This window comes from Bombyx mandarina, chromosome 10, assembly GCF_030267445.1.
Source record: "Bombyx mandarina strain Sakado chromosome 10, ASM3026744v2".
Taxonomy (NCBI): Eukaryota; Metazoa; Arthropoda; class Insecta; order Lepidoptera; family Bombycidae; genus Bombyx; species Bombyx mandarina.
This window is the reverse complement of record NC_143217.1, coordinates 12,298,461-12,313,313: the sequence shown is the minus strand read 5'-3', so window position 1 is coordinate 12,313,313 and position 14,853 is coordinate 12,298,461. Positions and strand designations below refer to the sequence as shown.

Genomic DNA, 14,853 nt, shown 5'->3' with positions numbered 1-14,853 from the left:
TTTCGAACTTAGCGTTGTCCCGTCGCCTGGGTTGAATAGGTAATTACGGCTACCTTAATATGACGATTATCGTATAGCACCGCTTTGTCGAAGTAGCGTCGCGGTGAAGCTACTACAACCCATCGAGGCTATTAGCAATAGGGCCCAGTGAATTTGGACCCTTATTTTTTTATTTTCGGATTTTTTTAATTTTTAATTATTTGTTCGTCGTTTGTTCGTTAATGTGCGAATGTAAAAATTATTTGTCTGTCTTTAATTTATTTATAATTAATTAAACAAATTATCACCGTTAAGTGGGCCCCCTTTACTAGATATATTTATTTTTATCGCTTAGATTTATTAATTTTGATCAATTGTCGTTTGTTCGACGACTATTGGTGATTGTTCGATTATAAAAACAATTAAATTCTCAATTATTAATTATTTTATATCTAATAGGAAAACTATCACTTCACGCCACCTTTTTTATTTTCGATTTTTTTATATTTTTAATTATTTGTTCGTTTTTTATTTATTTATAATTAATTAAACAAATGATCACCGTTAAGTGGGCCCCTTTACTAGATATATTTATTTTTATCGCTCAGATTAATTCATTTTGATCAATTATCGTTTGTTCGACGACTATTGGTGATTGATCGATTATCGACATTAACGAACAAACGACGAACAAATAATTAAAAATTAAAAAAATCAGAAAATCAAAAAAAGAGGGGCCAAATTCACTGAGCCGAAATAATGTTGAAGATTAATGTTTGAAATTATGTTAATCACAATATATAGTAAGTAATCTATGCTAACAAATTTGCAATGCTACCAACATAATATCCCGCCGCGCGACGCAAAATTTTTACTGATAATTTGACAAAAAATCTATGTTTTCTGTTTAATTTTGGCAATGACTGATTTAAAATACAAAAGATATGAAAAATCTTTGGGTTTGCTCACAACTAAATTTGTTTCATTATTACAGAAAGCAAAAGACGGTGTTTTGGATTTAAAAATTGTGAGTAAAGCTTGATTCGTCTTGATCTGTCAAAGTGATGGGCACCAAAAAATAGTAATTTAAACTTTTCTAATAACCACGTTTTTTAGGCTACCAATTTATTGGCTGTTAGACAAAAACGAAGAATATATGATATTACTAATGTTTTAGAGGGAATTGGTTTGATTGAAAAACGAAGTAAAAATAGCATTCAATGGAGGTTTGTAATATTTAATTGTGTTGTTAATATTAACTTAAATAGTTGATGGGTCTGGGTTTGTCTTTTTAATATGTTATTTTAATTATTTAACATTGTATAAGAGACTCCTCATATCTATCAATAAAAGAAGAAGCTTTGGTACTCAGTATTAACTTTTAATAGGATGATAATCTTAAAAATGAAGAACTCTCAGTATTAAACGTGCCTATCCTGTATTTAATTTAATAATTTGTATTAAAAACATCACTAAAATATAAAAAAATGTAGGATTTTGGTGGCCAAATAGAAAAAAGGATGTTGCTCTATTTGTAGAGTTCTTTTATTCAGAGATAATCTGTTTATTTATTGCATTGACTGGTCAATGAGCTTTAGACTCAACTGGTATTTAGTGGCTACTGGTTCAGTAACCTAGAACATCTAATGTAAATTGTAAAATTGTATAGCAAAATGACTATTACACTCATCAAACCGTTACGTCAAACAATTATGTTGTAATGTACGAATGTAATTGTGATAATTTTGTGCTTTTAAATTGACTTAACATAATTTCATTTTAGTAAAATATTTATTTATTTTTATTTCAGAGGAGCAGGTCCCGATTATGATAAAAATGAAATTGGTAAAAAGGTAATGGGATTAAGAAAACAATTAAGCTATTTGGATGAACATGAAAGATTATTAGATAGGTTTGTTTATTTTAATCCTAATTAATTTTCAATTTAGAATGAAGTTTTGCAATGTAATCTTACTTATTTTAAAGATAAATATAATGTTAGTTTTCTTTATCATATTGTTGTATTTATGGTTGAAAAAATATATTATTATAAGAGCTGGGGCTTAAGATAATCATTTTGCTTTCGCTTGAGACACATTTCTTAACAGTTCTCAGACAGTCATAGAAATCAAAACCCCAAAAGTAGTCATATAATATTGTTCCATACTCTCTAATACCTGTGTGGTGCATTGTGCACCAGTATTCATTGTCGCATATCTGCTAATGTACTATGTTGTACTCTTATTTATAACTGTGGTCACTATTGTTCTAATGTTTGCTACTCTTTAACTCTTCAGTGTACTTTGCCCTAAGTTGCACTCTTACCTGGTTATATATGCCACAGCATATGCAGCAACACAGTCAAAACATCATAGATAGTGCTATACAATCTTTAATAAAATATGGAACAATCTGTCTATTGTTTATTTCCTACTAGATAGTGTTCAGCATTAGTTTTTGTCTGTTTGTACTATTTATTAGTGCCTCTATTGGCCAAAAGATACCTCACTCTGTATGGTAACATAAATACCACAATTTTTTCTATGATAGAAAGGACCCTAGAATAATTCATATTATTTAAATATTGGTATAGAGATGTTGAGACAAAATTATTGGCCTTCAGTGTTCCATTATGACCATGCATTTAATATGTTCCAGGCGATTACAGTGGATAAAACAAAGTACGAAAAATGTTTTAGACGAACCAGACAACCAAGATATGTGTTTTGTCATGGATACTGAAATCCAGCAATGTTTTCAGAATGATCTAGTTTTAGTTTTAGAAGCACCATTGGGTGCAAATTTATCTATTGGAACACAACCAAATAAGGTCAGTATTACAATATTATTGATAGTGTATTGAATAGTACTCATACAAAATCGAATGAATGGTAGTTCAAGCTCTTGAACATTTTTAACTCTGCTTATATATGATTATAAACTAATGTAAACTAAACATAAATTTTAATTAATTTCTTCATATTAAAATTAATTATGTTCTATTTCTATTTGCAATTGGTATACTGTGATTAATATCATTAGATGATCTTGTTTGTCTGATGGTTGTCTGGAAGAGATTGCTCTTAGCAATAAGACTATTGTAATTTTGCATTTGTTCTGTTTTCATATTGGTGTACAATAACGCATACTTTCCTCTAACATTTTATCATACATTAAGTAAAACTAAGCTTGATTGTCAGGTGATCATACACTCATTCACTTGCTTTCAATAATTTTACTCATTATAATAATTACAATTGTTTCAGGACAGAGAATCAAATTTTTTACTTCACATTAAATCATCAGAATCAATGGGGGTTGTGTTGCTAAACGATAAGGAGGAGGAGGAAGAGGAGGAGTATGAAGACGAAGAGGTATGTTAAGCTTTTTAAAGCGTTCTTTATTGTATCTTATAGCAGTGGGTAGTGACTCCTGATATAAGTGGTAACATAGTTACCAGAGCTCATAGATGACATACGAATAACATAGATATAGGCCTTGAGAGATATAGATATAGGCCTTGGAATAATAAAAATAGATAAAAGTAATAAAAATAATATCTATACTAATATTATAAAGAGGAAATATTGGTTTGTTTGTCTGTATTGAATAGGCTCTGAAACCACTGAACCGATTTGAAAATTTTTTATGCTGTTTGGAAGCTACAATATTTCCGAGTGATATAAGCTATAATCTCTTTTAAAAAAAATTAGGGATCCTTACTAACTCCAATAATGTAACCCAAGGTGTAAAAAAATTACCTAAGATATTCTTTACATCGCGCACCCTGCGAAAACTAGTGATGATAGAATAAAATAATGTACCACGACTTTGTAAAACACATTATTATTTACAAAAAGTGTCGCGACAGCATATGTCTAACTACTTTAGTTATGCCGCAATAAGTTTTCTTTTATTTACAAAAAATAAAACGTCAAATATAGTTGAAATTTTTGTTAAAGACCCGAGAAAAGATTCAACCTTATTGTAATAATGGATGTCATATCTTGATCAATGAATGCATCACTTTAGAATTATCAACTAGAGTAACTTACCTTGACCATTTTTCTTACATTATTTTTGCAAATTGTTTGCTGCACTATAAGTGAGTCAGATAAGTTCTCAGTCTGGTAATAAGTGATCATCAACGCATAGACAGGGCATGGCGATGTAAATTCCGCCGACACTAACGTTTTGACAAGGGAGAATAACCAAGCAAAATTATTCATCCAACACTGCTTACCGACCATGTGATTATTTATTCACAGACAAATAGTAATAACGAAATGGAAGATAATAACATCAAATGTTTCAAAAACTCAGAAGATGCATCATTAATAAATGGTAAGTATTTTAAATAAAGTTGAATTCAATAATGATAATTTTCATGTGTCTTAGTTCACAATTATCACAATTATTCATAGTTGTTTATTAAGTATTGCTCTAAAGTTTGTCATTATTGTCTAAAATTTTAAAAAAACTTAAATTCGTTCACAAAGGAAATAGACTTTCAAAAAGGGTATGCTTCTTACTTAAACCTGATCGACTAGGTATCAGTCACAGTAACATCAAAAGATGCACGTTATTCTAACCTCTAAATAAATAAATAATAAATTGTATTAAATAAATATTTACTAACAATCACGCCACGTTAACTGGTCCCAAAGAACTTGTATTACAAGTACTAGATAACGGAAATAAATGTAAGTTTTTATTATACACATACATATAGTTAAATACATCGATAACCCGCGAAAATACATTTTATATTTATCATACAAATATCTTCCCTTGGCAGGATTCGAACCCGCGACCCCCTTGTGTAGTGACCACGTCACTTACCACTACACCAGACGGCCGTTAAAAATTATAAATTCATTTTTTTGTTGCAGATTGCCTTTTGCGACTTAGTCCTCCGGCTTCGAAGTACGATTTCCTGTTTTCCTTGAGCAACACAGAAGGATTGTGCGAACTTTTTGATATTCCTTGTTGATTATAAATCTTTATAAAAAACGCAATGACAACTTTTTGAAGACATTTTATGTTATTTATATAAAATCATGTAGATAAGATAAATATTACATAATCGTGTAAAGTTGACGTATTATTATCGAAATTACGTTGCAAATAAAATTGACGTTATACAATTAATTGTTTATTTTTTACTTTTAGTAGGATTAGAGACAAATCTATCTAAAACACCGAACGATTGTTTTCTAACTGGTTTTTCCTTTTGTTCATCTTTTTCATAAAGCGCGCTGGCTGCTTTCAGTTTTTCAATGTGGTCCTGTAAAATAAAATAAATATTTGTAAATGAAAAAATGAAAATTATTATAAACTATCCCTTAGAACTGTTTATTACTAAATCTAGAAAAGAAAGATGTATTTGAGTTGTGTATAATTTATTGCAAAAAGTTATGAGATCAACATGAAACTGGTTAAAGAATAGACTTGATAAATTAAAAAAATCGTTTCAAAAGTCGCATCAGCGAGAGCAACTGAGAATTTGTAGAAAAAAAAAAGAAAATGCTGGCTTTACTAACCCTCCTGGCGGCATCCTTTATAATTTTCTTTCGTGCAATATGAGTTTGGCCTTTGTTTTTGCGACGCGGTGTCATATCCACTTTCTTGGGCTTAACGTGCTAGAGAAAGAAAAAATAATAGTAAAAATAAAATTTACCAATTTTCTTTGCATATAATGGTCGAGATCTATACGATGAAAAGTTAAATGTACCAGTGTCAAGTAATGGGACTGTGCCTGTATTAAAATTCGGCAGACGGAGATCAATTTTTCTAAGGAAATACGATTTAACACATATCCACGACATCCACTATGAAGGGATAATATTGTTTAAAAATCAAGCCCGCAAAACTTATAAAATTGCGTAATTAGTTCTGGTACTGTTTATTATGTACTACTACATTCTTGCTAGTTATAAAATTCGGTTTAATTTCTGTCGTGAAGCAGTAATGCGTTTCGGTTTGAAGGGTGGGGCAGCCGTTGTAACTATACTGAGACCATAGAACTTACATCTCAAGGTGAGTGGCGCATTTGTAAATGTCTATGGGCTCCAATAACCACTGAGCTCATCCATCTATCTATGCAATAAAAATATATATACATTTTTTAATTGCTTAGGTAGGTGGACGAACTCACCTCCCACTTGGTGTTATGTTCTAAGGACACAAGTTCTAAGTCTTAGGTTTACAGTACAATGGATGCTCCACCCTTCACATCGAAACTCATTACTGCTTCATGGCAGAAACTATTGAATATAGATATAATAGCTTTAGAAACTTCAACTTCATGTCTTAATGTGACTGCATCCCAGTTATGTGATGTGATCCAGTAACCACTTATCATTATAGACCCCATCTCATTTATAAAAATCAACGAAATAAAAAAAGAATAAGCCAAGAGTTTTCATAAATAATTTAGAAAAAAAAGGCATAGAGTACACTCGATATAACGAATGCTTGTTATTTTTTAGATATACGATATATACGATAATTTTTTATTTACCAGTAATTTCTTTTTGCTGTCTATAATATCCTTCATCGTAGGTACATCCACTTCCGTGACCTCGAACGGATTAAGAGTGATGAGTTCTGCTGGAATCTTCTCGAGCAGCGCCTTGACCTCTGCTTCTTTCCTCTGTTTTTTCGTTTGGAATGGATTGCTCTCCAAAGCATCGAAGTTTGGTTCACCACTGCCTAAATAATATATAATATATTTTAACAAAATTCCGATTTCCACTGAGCTTTATTTAATAAAAATTATCTTCTGTTAAGTAGTTTTTTTTTTGAGAAAATTTATCTAATTAGGTCGTTCATAAATGAAATATTAAATAATTACGTTTAGATTAAGTAATAACAATCAGAAAAACGAAACATCATCTCATTCGTATTAGATTTAATTGTTTTATTAGTTGTTTGCTTAGTCAGCCACAGCCAACTTTACATAATGAGATCTCATTGAAAAACCACATAAAATATTGGTCCAACTGATCTGAGTGGATCATCAAAAATGTGTCAATTATATTATGTAAATTAATTATAGAAATTAGCCATTTTCATTGATTAAGAACTATTTGAATTCCATATTTACCTGGAACGATAATGCTTGTGAAACCGCGATCAGTGCCTATACCGAGGACATCTTCAAAAGGACAGAACTTGAAATTGTTCACAGTCTTCGCCATCTTGTGTCGTAAATACGGTTTTGATACAGTTTGTGTGCAGCAATTACTGAAACAAAATAATTTAAAAGATACTTACAATATATCATTTAATTTCACAATAAATAGGTACATGGGATTGACGTAAGCTAGAACATGTGGACCTTTCATTAGTTTCTATCAACCGCATACACTTTGTGTGCTTTTCTGCAAGTGAATGCTAGCAGGATGCAAATCATATAATCATAATAAGTCATTTCATGAGTATGTCTGTAAATATTCCAAGTTGTTTAAAAAAGTATGTACATTGGCCAAGTCATTGCACTTAGGCAATCTTATAAAAAATGCACCTGACAAAATTAAAATGACTTGGAATATCATTAATAGGGAGACTGGGAATGTCAGAAACAGCAATGCTGAATCAATTTTGAAAATCAATGATAAAATAATAACTTCTCATCAAGAAGTGGCCAGTGCTTTTGAGCGCTACTTTGCTGATATCCCAGCTTCTACTACAAAATCTTTAATTTCATCTCCTACCGTCGCCGAATCATTACTGCAAGATCATGTTGATAAATGCAGTGTTAACTTTAAGTTCACAAATATTGCTATAAAGGACATAATTGATAATTTCAAGCTCATTAATATTAAAAAAACTGGTGATTTATGGGGAATATCAATTAAGGTTATAAAATCCATTATTGATATAATCGCACCTTACCTTGCTACAATATTTAATGACTGTATTGATAGTGGTGTGTTTCCTGATCTAATGAAATATAGTAAAATAATACCTCTGTTTAAATCTGGTAGTACTTTTGACCCCACTAACTTTAGACCCATTTCAGTACTACCAACTTTGAGTAAAATTTTTGAAAAAATTATTTTGGAACAGCTTTTGAACCATTTCTATTCCAATAACCTGCTTCATAACAAACAATATGGATTCACTAGAGGCCGTTCGACTATTGATGCAGGTGTAGATCTTATTAAAAATATTTTTCAGGCTTGGGAGGAATCGCATAATGCCCTTGGGGTATTCTGCGACTTATCTAAAGCTTTTGATTGTGTTGAGCATAATACATTGTTGAGGAAATTACACCATTATGGTATTAGGGGCGTTTCATTAGAACTTATTAAATCTTATTTATCCGGAAGAATCCAAAAGGTAGACGTTAAAGGAAAGAGATCTTCCGGTGTCTTACTTAATATGGGTGTTCCTCAGGGTTCCATATTGGGTCCCTTCTTATTTCTTGTGTATATCAATGATTTACCAAAGTTTATTGACACCCGTCACGAGGTCGTATTATTCGCTGATGATACATCCTTATTGTTTAAAATTAAACGACAATTGGAAGATTATGACGATGTGAATGATGCTATCTCGCGCGTGGTACATTGGTTTAGTGTTAATAATCTGTTATTAAATAACAAAAAAACAAAATGTATAAAATTTACCACACCTAATGTTAGACAAGTAGACACTAATATCATTGTAAGTGGAGAGACACTGGAGCTTGTTGATTCGACAGTTTTTCTTGGTATAACAGTTGATTCCAGGCTGCAGTGGGGTCCTCACATATGCAAGTTAGCGAATAGACTTAGTTCTGCAGCGTTTGCGGTAAAAAAAATACGAACGTATACTGATGAAGATACGGCACGTCTAGTTTATTTCAGTTATTTTCATAGTGTTATGTCCTATGGCATTTTGCTATGGGGCAATGCTGCCGATGTCGAAACGATTTTCATCCTGCAGAAGAGGGCTATTCGTGCTATTTATAATATGCACCCGAGGGAATCCTTGAGGGACAAGTTTAAGGAAATCAAAATTCTAACTTTAGCGTCCCAATACATTTTTGAAAATTTATTGTACGTGCGTAAAAACATTGTAGAATTCCCCAGAGTCTGCGATTTGCATAATGTGAACACTAGGAACAAACATAGGCTTGCGTTGCCGGCGGCTCGAATTAAGAAAATAAGCAACTCTTTCAGGGGGCTGGGTGTACAGCTTTTCAACAAGATCCCACAAAACGTTCAACTACTACCTGTTCATAGATTTAAGAAAACTGTCAAGGAACGTTTGTGCAACAAGGCATATTATAAAGTTAAGGATTTTTTACTAGATGGCACTACGTGGGAATGAGGCGTTCGCTCCTGGCCTTTTCATTTTTCATTATTATTATTATTTATTTGAATTGTATTTTTTTGACTTGTTTTTTTGTATACTGTAAATATGTTTTCTTGTTTAAAAAAAAAGAAAATAGTTGAGAAAATACAAAAAAAAAAAAAAAGCCCGCTGAGTTTGTTTCGCCGGTTCTTCTCAGGACTGTGGCTTTTTTTGGAACCGGTGGTAGAGTTAACATTTTCTTTTACATTTTGACATTCAACAAGTGTGTTTTTGATGACATCCAAGTTGAAATAAATGATTTTGAATTTGAATTTGAATTTGAATTTGAGTTGCATATTCTAGGGTAATGTCGCAGAGTACACGGAACTGTTCTAGATAATGAAGTCAAGAGTTAGAACTAGGGATGGGTGATTTCTTTGCTCAAGCATACATCGTACGAATGATCAGTAGATAAGCAATCAAAAATTAGTATATAAAATAATATAAATTTTAAATATCTGAATATAATCTAATAATTCTAACATATTTTATACTCTTTTTAATATAAGCCGACCAATCATAAAACGTATCTCATATTAAGTTAGCTCGTTGTTTGTTTTGGGCTAAAAAGAAAAAGCTACCTGTATATTTCGACGGTTTCGTTGAACCCCACAGCGAGCATATCTTTCTGCGAGAAGTCTAAGTCAACTGGTGGTGACCACACTTTATAGTGCTGCAATGGACCATCCAAGTTCCTAATGTCCCAAATTTTTATACTTCTGTCAACACCAGAGGTCGCCATGTACCTGGTAAACGAAAAAGTTTAATAAGTTTTTAAACAATCAATATATTTCGTATCTCGATCTTTTCATTTTTATAAAAAAAACTCGGGTACAAAATATACCTATTTAATTAAATTAACTACAAATAGGTATGTATTCCATTTTTTCTTATTAAAGTGTTTTAAAATTAAGTACATTTAATGTCAATATTGATCGACAACTCTATTCAGATCTCTAATCACCAAGTCTATCTATCTGTGAAATTTATTGTGAACTGGTTCTTATTTTGAATTACATTGGATGGGCTGTTGACTTCACGGTCTACCTTCAGTTGTAACTATTGCCCATAGACCTTGTAAGCCTTGTAGACCTCAAGACAAACCTTGAGACCTGAGATTGAAGTCTCAAGGATGTACTGCAGTTTTTTTACACTTCTGATTGGAAAATACCAATGTCTCACGGTAGAAATAACTCATCCACATCCGTGCGGGCTTAAAGTCTGGACTTTAGTAGTATCTGGATACTACTAGTATCTAGTAAATTTACATAAAAATATATAAGTTTTTCTGGTTTAATTTTTATTACACAATGTTATTCCTTCATCGTGGAAGGTGATAGTTAACAAGTGATGACAGATAAACATAATTAATAAATTCCCTGTATAAATTGTTTTAAATTGACTCATGTCATACAATACACAAGTCCTACATTTTGTAACAAGGTATTTCAGTTATAACAAAACATTACAGATTAATATATAATATTCACACAGGAAGAACAACCACACAATAGAATGTACTTCTGTATATAAACAATTTTTATTTATTTATTTATTTATTGCCCTTGCAGGGATACGTGCATACGGCCCACCTGATGGTGAGTGGTTACCGTCGCCCATGGACTTCAGCAATGCCAAGGGCAGAGCCAAGCGCTGCCTACCGTTATATAAAAAATATACTCACAATCCCCTATTGTCCACGGAAATAGCAGACACGGGTGTTTTATGGCACAGGATCTTTGCTAAGGGTTCCTTCACGGTCGGAGCCCACAACGAGACCACTCCCTTAGAATCGCCGAGACAGAGCGTAGCGTTGTATGGGTTATGTGTCATGGCTTTCGGTCTTCCTGCCCGGCTGTTACATTCTCCCGCTATCTCTCCTATTGATATATCCAACCATGATAGGAAACCGTATTCGTTCTAAAAGAAACAAGTGCTTAATTTTAACGGTCATTGGTAATGGTTAAAACGAAAAACAATGTTAATTTGTTAAGCTTAGCATAAATATGAACTCGTCGTGGCCTAAAGAATAAGACAGCAGAAACGAATATCTAAAGACTAGTTATATCCAGAACGCTCGAAAAGTGTAACGCCATCTATTATCAAAATATAGCGAAAACACCATATCGAAACGACTAGTAGGTACTACTGGAAATGTTCTCGATAATTGTAGACTTGTCGTGTCAACTATAATAGCGTTACAGAGATGATATAACGGTAGTTATTAATAGGTTCTGCTCGAAGCGAAACAGCGAACGGATCAGCTGAAGCGAAGCAGTAGAAGTGAATTGAGAATTATGAAGTGTGCCTTATGTTAAGTGTTTTAAGTGTTAAATAAGAGTTTTTAATTTGTAAAAGTGTTATATATTCCGAGACCAAGCGCGTAACATTAGTATAGATTTAGTGATCTTATGATATCACAGGTGAATATAAAGCGAAGTCGGCTAGCGGACCCCCTTCACCCTACCAACGAAGTTACGAAGTGCCAGCCCTACCGCATTATTGTTTTCAGTTTCTAAAAACCTTCAGCCACGTTTATATCAGTCTAATGGATACATACCACAGATGCCAAAAGAAAGTGGTAGGGCAAGAATTCCATTTTGAGTACTTTGCTGATCGTTTTCACACAGTGTAGTTCAGTACCAGTGTTATCATAAATGTACAACCAATCCTTTTGTGCGGCAGCAACCATTGTTTCTATGTGTAGCCAACTGAAATTAAAGATTACATTTTACAGATTATATTAATATAATAATAATATTTATATTGTCATCTGTAATAGGATAATGGATATCTGATATGTGGAGTTCTTGGATTCCTTAGTCCTCATGGAAGTCCACGGTATCGATCTTTATGCACCAGGTTTCAGTGGAGGGAAAACGAGCCAAAGGCAGTGCACCAACATTATGGTCGGACACTAAAAGGATGACAGTTGGGGGCAGCATACCATAGGCAGCCCACTTCCTAGCAGACCGATCTTCATAGAAATACTAAAATATGCGTGGTCGCAATCCTCAGTGATGAGGAAACGACTAGGAAGGTGAAGAAATATCTGAGATATTTTACCTGATGTCATGTATTGACTCCATCACATTAATTTCGAAGTTTAACTTTTTCGTTACCCAGTCGAATGAGGCCAGGTGCCCTTTTTTGCTGCCTAATAGTAAATATCTACCGTTCCTTGAATATTTAGCTCTGTACGGACCAAAATCTAAATTTAATTCAAATATTTTTGTCGCAGCAGCTATATCAATATTCCGAGCAATAATCTGTTGGTTTATAGCTCGAGTATTTGAGTCTTCGTCTTCTAATTCGACATAACTGAAAGCAAGAAAAAAAAAAGTTTATCTCATGAAGTATCTCTTTCTTATATTTTTTGTTAATGGTTTAAATAAATAATATTATAGTTGTAGTATTTTGGCTATGGTAACTACTTAACCTTTTGCACTCGAGTAGGTGGAAATTTTATTATTTGTATATGCTTGCTTGGATATATTTTGAAAGTACCTGTAAACATTTACCTGATTTGGCTTAAAATCATCTCCAGCTGTTGATTCGAGTAAGCATGGAAGGCCTTGAGTGCAAAGGTTTATTATGTGGGTCTTGAATTCATCTGTTCATGCCACCAATCATTGTTTTTTTTCTTAGATTGGTGAACAATATATATAAATTAAAAGGTTTGGGGGTTCGGTTTACTCTTTGATTATCATTTATAGTACTCACCCTTGGTCTTCAGTTAATAATATCTCAGAGCGAGCAGCTTGTTCTAATGCCTTCTGGTATAATTTTTCTTTTTTTTGTAATTTTAATTTATGTATTGGGTTTCTAACACCAATTCCTTGTAAGCCTTCACCTCTGGAATGCTTCTCCAATCGTTTGGGGTCAATAGGAGCTTTCCCTGGATACTTTTTTTTCTGTTTCCTTTGACTGAATGTGTTTCCATATTCATTTTTTAAGAATTTTCTTTTTTGATCCTGTATATTTTATAGAGATTTAATTAATTTGACAATTTTTTTGATAATTTATACTAGACAAATAGTGGTAGCTCCAGAAAGCCAGGGTAATTTTACTTTATAATTTTGAAATCAGAAGTTATCACTGGTAATTTCTTATCTCCATATACATTATTAATCTCACTACCCACTAACTGTATACATTATGAAGTGAAACAATTTTGTGAGCTATGTGTCATACTCTATTTAAACTTATTTGGACTTACAGCCCAGAAACACAATTTTCACCATATCCGAGCTTTAGGCTTAAGCAGCAATATCAAATTACTAGTGTTTTTAATATTGGACTGTAAGTTGAAATAATACTCTGTTTTAAAAGAAATAAATATGAATGACTTAGGCAACAGTAATACTATTTTTACCTTATGACCTGGGCTTTGCTTACCTTCTGTTTTTGATTCCAGAGAATCCTTGGAGTCACCTTCACATTATAAACTTTAACTTCATCTGTTTTTGTGTCAGTTTTACTGTCTGGTTTATCCAATTCAAAATAGCGTTTCACTTTTTCCTATAATTTTAGATAAATAATGTTCAATATAATTATGGTTTTTAGCAGCAGCTAATAAATGTATTATATAATAAACATATGTTTGAGGAGTAACTATACTGTTTTTATTAAAATTTACTGATGTAAGTACAATTTTAGTGTTAGTTTAGTTTTTTTCTTTCTTTTAAGTAAAAACTTCTTTTAAGACTATATTTGCTAGATTGTAGATTGCGTAAAAATTTGTACATTAAGATAACCTAATATTTGTTGAAGTTTTCATTTAGTAATACTACATTTGGTAAACATTCATGTTCGGTCAGTAGAGTGGCATAGCTGTGCTCCTGGCATTGTTGACGTCCATGGGCATCGGTGACCACTTACCATCAGGTGGGCCGTATCCTCATCTCCCTAGAAAGGCAATTAAAAAAAGCATTAATTCTAGCTACTTTGGTTAGGTTACCAACGAAGTCAAGAACATTCAAATATTATTCTGTTCTTAAAGGTTCTGCACGGATACCTATTGGTAATTATGTACCTTTTGTGATTCATTTTTATTTTCTTGTTCTGATTTAACGTTTTTGTGAGCGGGATTGTTTTGATTTTTCTGTAAAAATAAACATCGACTTAGCTATATGAAATTCAACTCAATTAAGCGAGTTTTAATATTTGCTTTAAAGTTGACAAACCTGGCGGGGTACTTTCATTTTATCTTAAATAAAATATTACTTCCGACAGTTTTATTTTCAAATAAATCTTAGAAACAACGTGCTTATCTTTTCCTTGCACTCATTTGTTTTGACATATTTACTATGACATGTCAATGTAAAATTTAAACGTCAACGTCAATGAATATTGCAGCAAAAGGGAATTTTACCATAGACCTAAATTTTACTAACAGAATTTGTTTTTGTAGCTAAGGTATTTTCAAAATTAAAAAAGCAATTATTACTTTATAGTTTATTATAATATTAGAAACAGTGGAATTCGTAGATAAGATGAACGTCACAGGTTAATCGCCTTATTAAGATA

At 32.3% G+C, this 14,853-nt stretch overlaps 2 protein-coding genes across 2 annotated transcripts; one reads left to right on the top strand and one right to left on the bottom strand.

Annotated features, from left to right (window-relative positions):
* Positions 1-795: 795 nt before the first annotated feature.
* LOC114243230 (E2F transcription factor 2) lies at positions 796-5,126 on the top strand. The gene is made up of 7 exons (XM_028174636.2): positions 796-1,006; positions 1,096-1,205; positions 1,790-1,891; positions 2,638-2,809; positions 3,246-3,353; positions 4,248-4,323; positions 4,872-5,126. The coding sequence occupies exons 1-7, from the start codon at positions 899-901 to the stop codon at positions 4,970-4,972; spliced, it is 777 nt and encodes a 258-aa protein (XP_028030437.2). The 5' UTR covers positions 796-898; the 3' UTR covers positions 4,973-5,126.
* Positions 5,122-14,659, bottom strand: LOC114243229 (WD repeat-containing protein 46). The gene is made up of 12 exons (XM_028174635.2): positions 14,511-14,659; positions 14,360-14,428; positions 13,723-13,845; positions 13,048-13,298; positions 12,391-12,645; positions 11,885-12,035; positions 11,009-11,244; positions 9,906-10,070; positions 7,088-7,227; positions 6,503-6,693; positions 5,523-5,621; positions 5,122-5,266 (listed from the first exon to the last, which is right to left on the bottom strand). Exons 1-12 carry the CDS (start codon positions 14,526-14,528, stop codon positions 5,135-5,137), a joined length of 1,830 nt encoding a protein of 609 aa, XP_028030436.2. The 5' UTR covers positions 14,529-14,659; the 3' UTR covers positions 5,122-5,134.
* Between the last annotated feature and the right edge of the window lie 194 nt (positions 14,660-14,853).

Bases quoted from the DNA above. Each gene is read 5' to 3' on its own strand.
- LOC114243230 (XM_028174636.2), top strand. From the start codon at position 899: ATGACTGATTTAAAATACAAAAGATATGAAAAATCTTTGGGTTTGCTC. The intron at 3,354-4,247 runs GTATGTTAAGCT...ATTTATTCACAG, and splicing joins AGGAGTATGAAGACGAAGAG to ACAAATAGTAATAACGAAAT. The intron at 4,324-4,871 runs GTAAGTATTTTA...TTTTTGTTGCAG, and splicing joins AGATGCATCATTAATAAATG to ATTGCCTTTTGCGACTTAGT.
- LOC114243229 (XM_028174635.2), bottom strand. The intron at 13,299-13,722 runs GTAAGCAAAGCC...TAAAATATACAG, and splicing joins TCTGGAATCAAAAACAGAAG to GATCAAAAAAGAAAATTCTT. The intron at 12,646-13,047 runs GTGAGTACTATA...TCTTGCTTTCAG, and splicing joins TTATTAACTGAAGACCAAGG to TTATGTCGAATTAGAAGACG.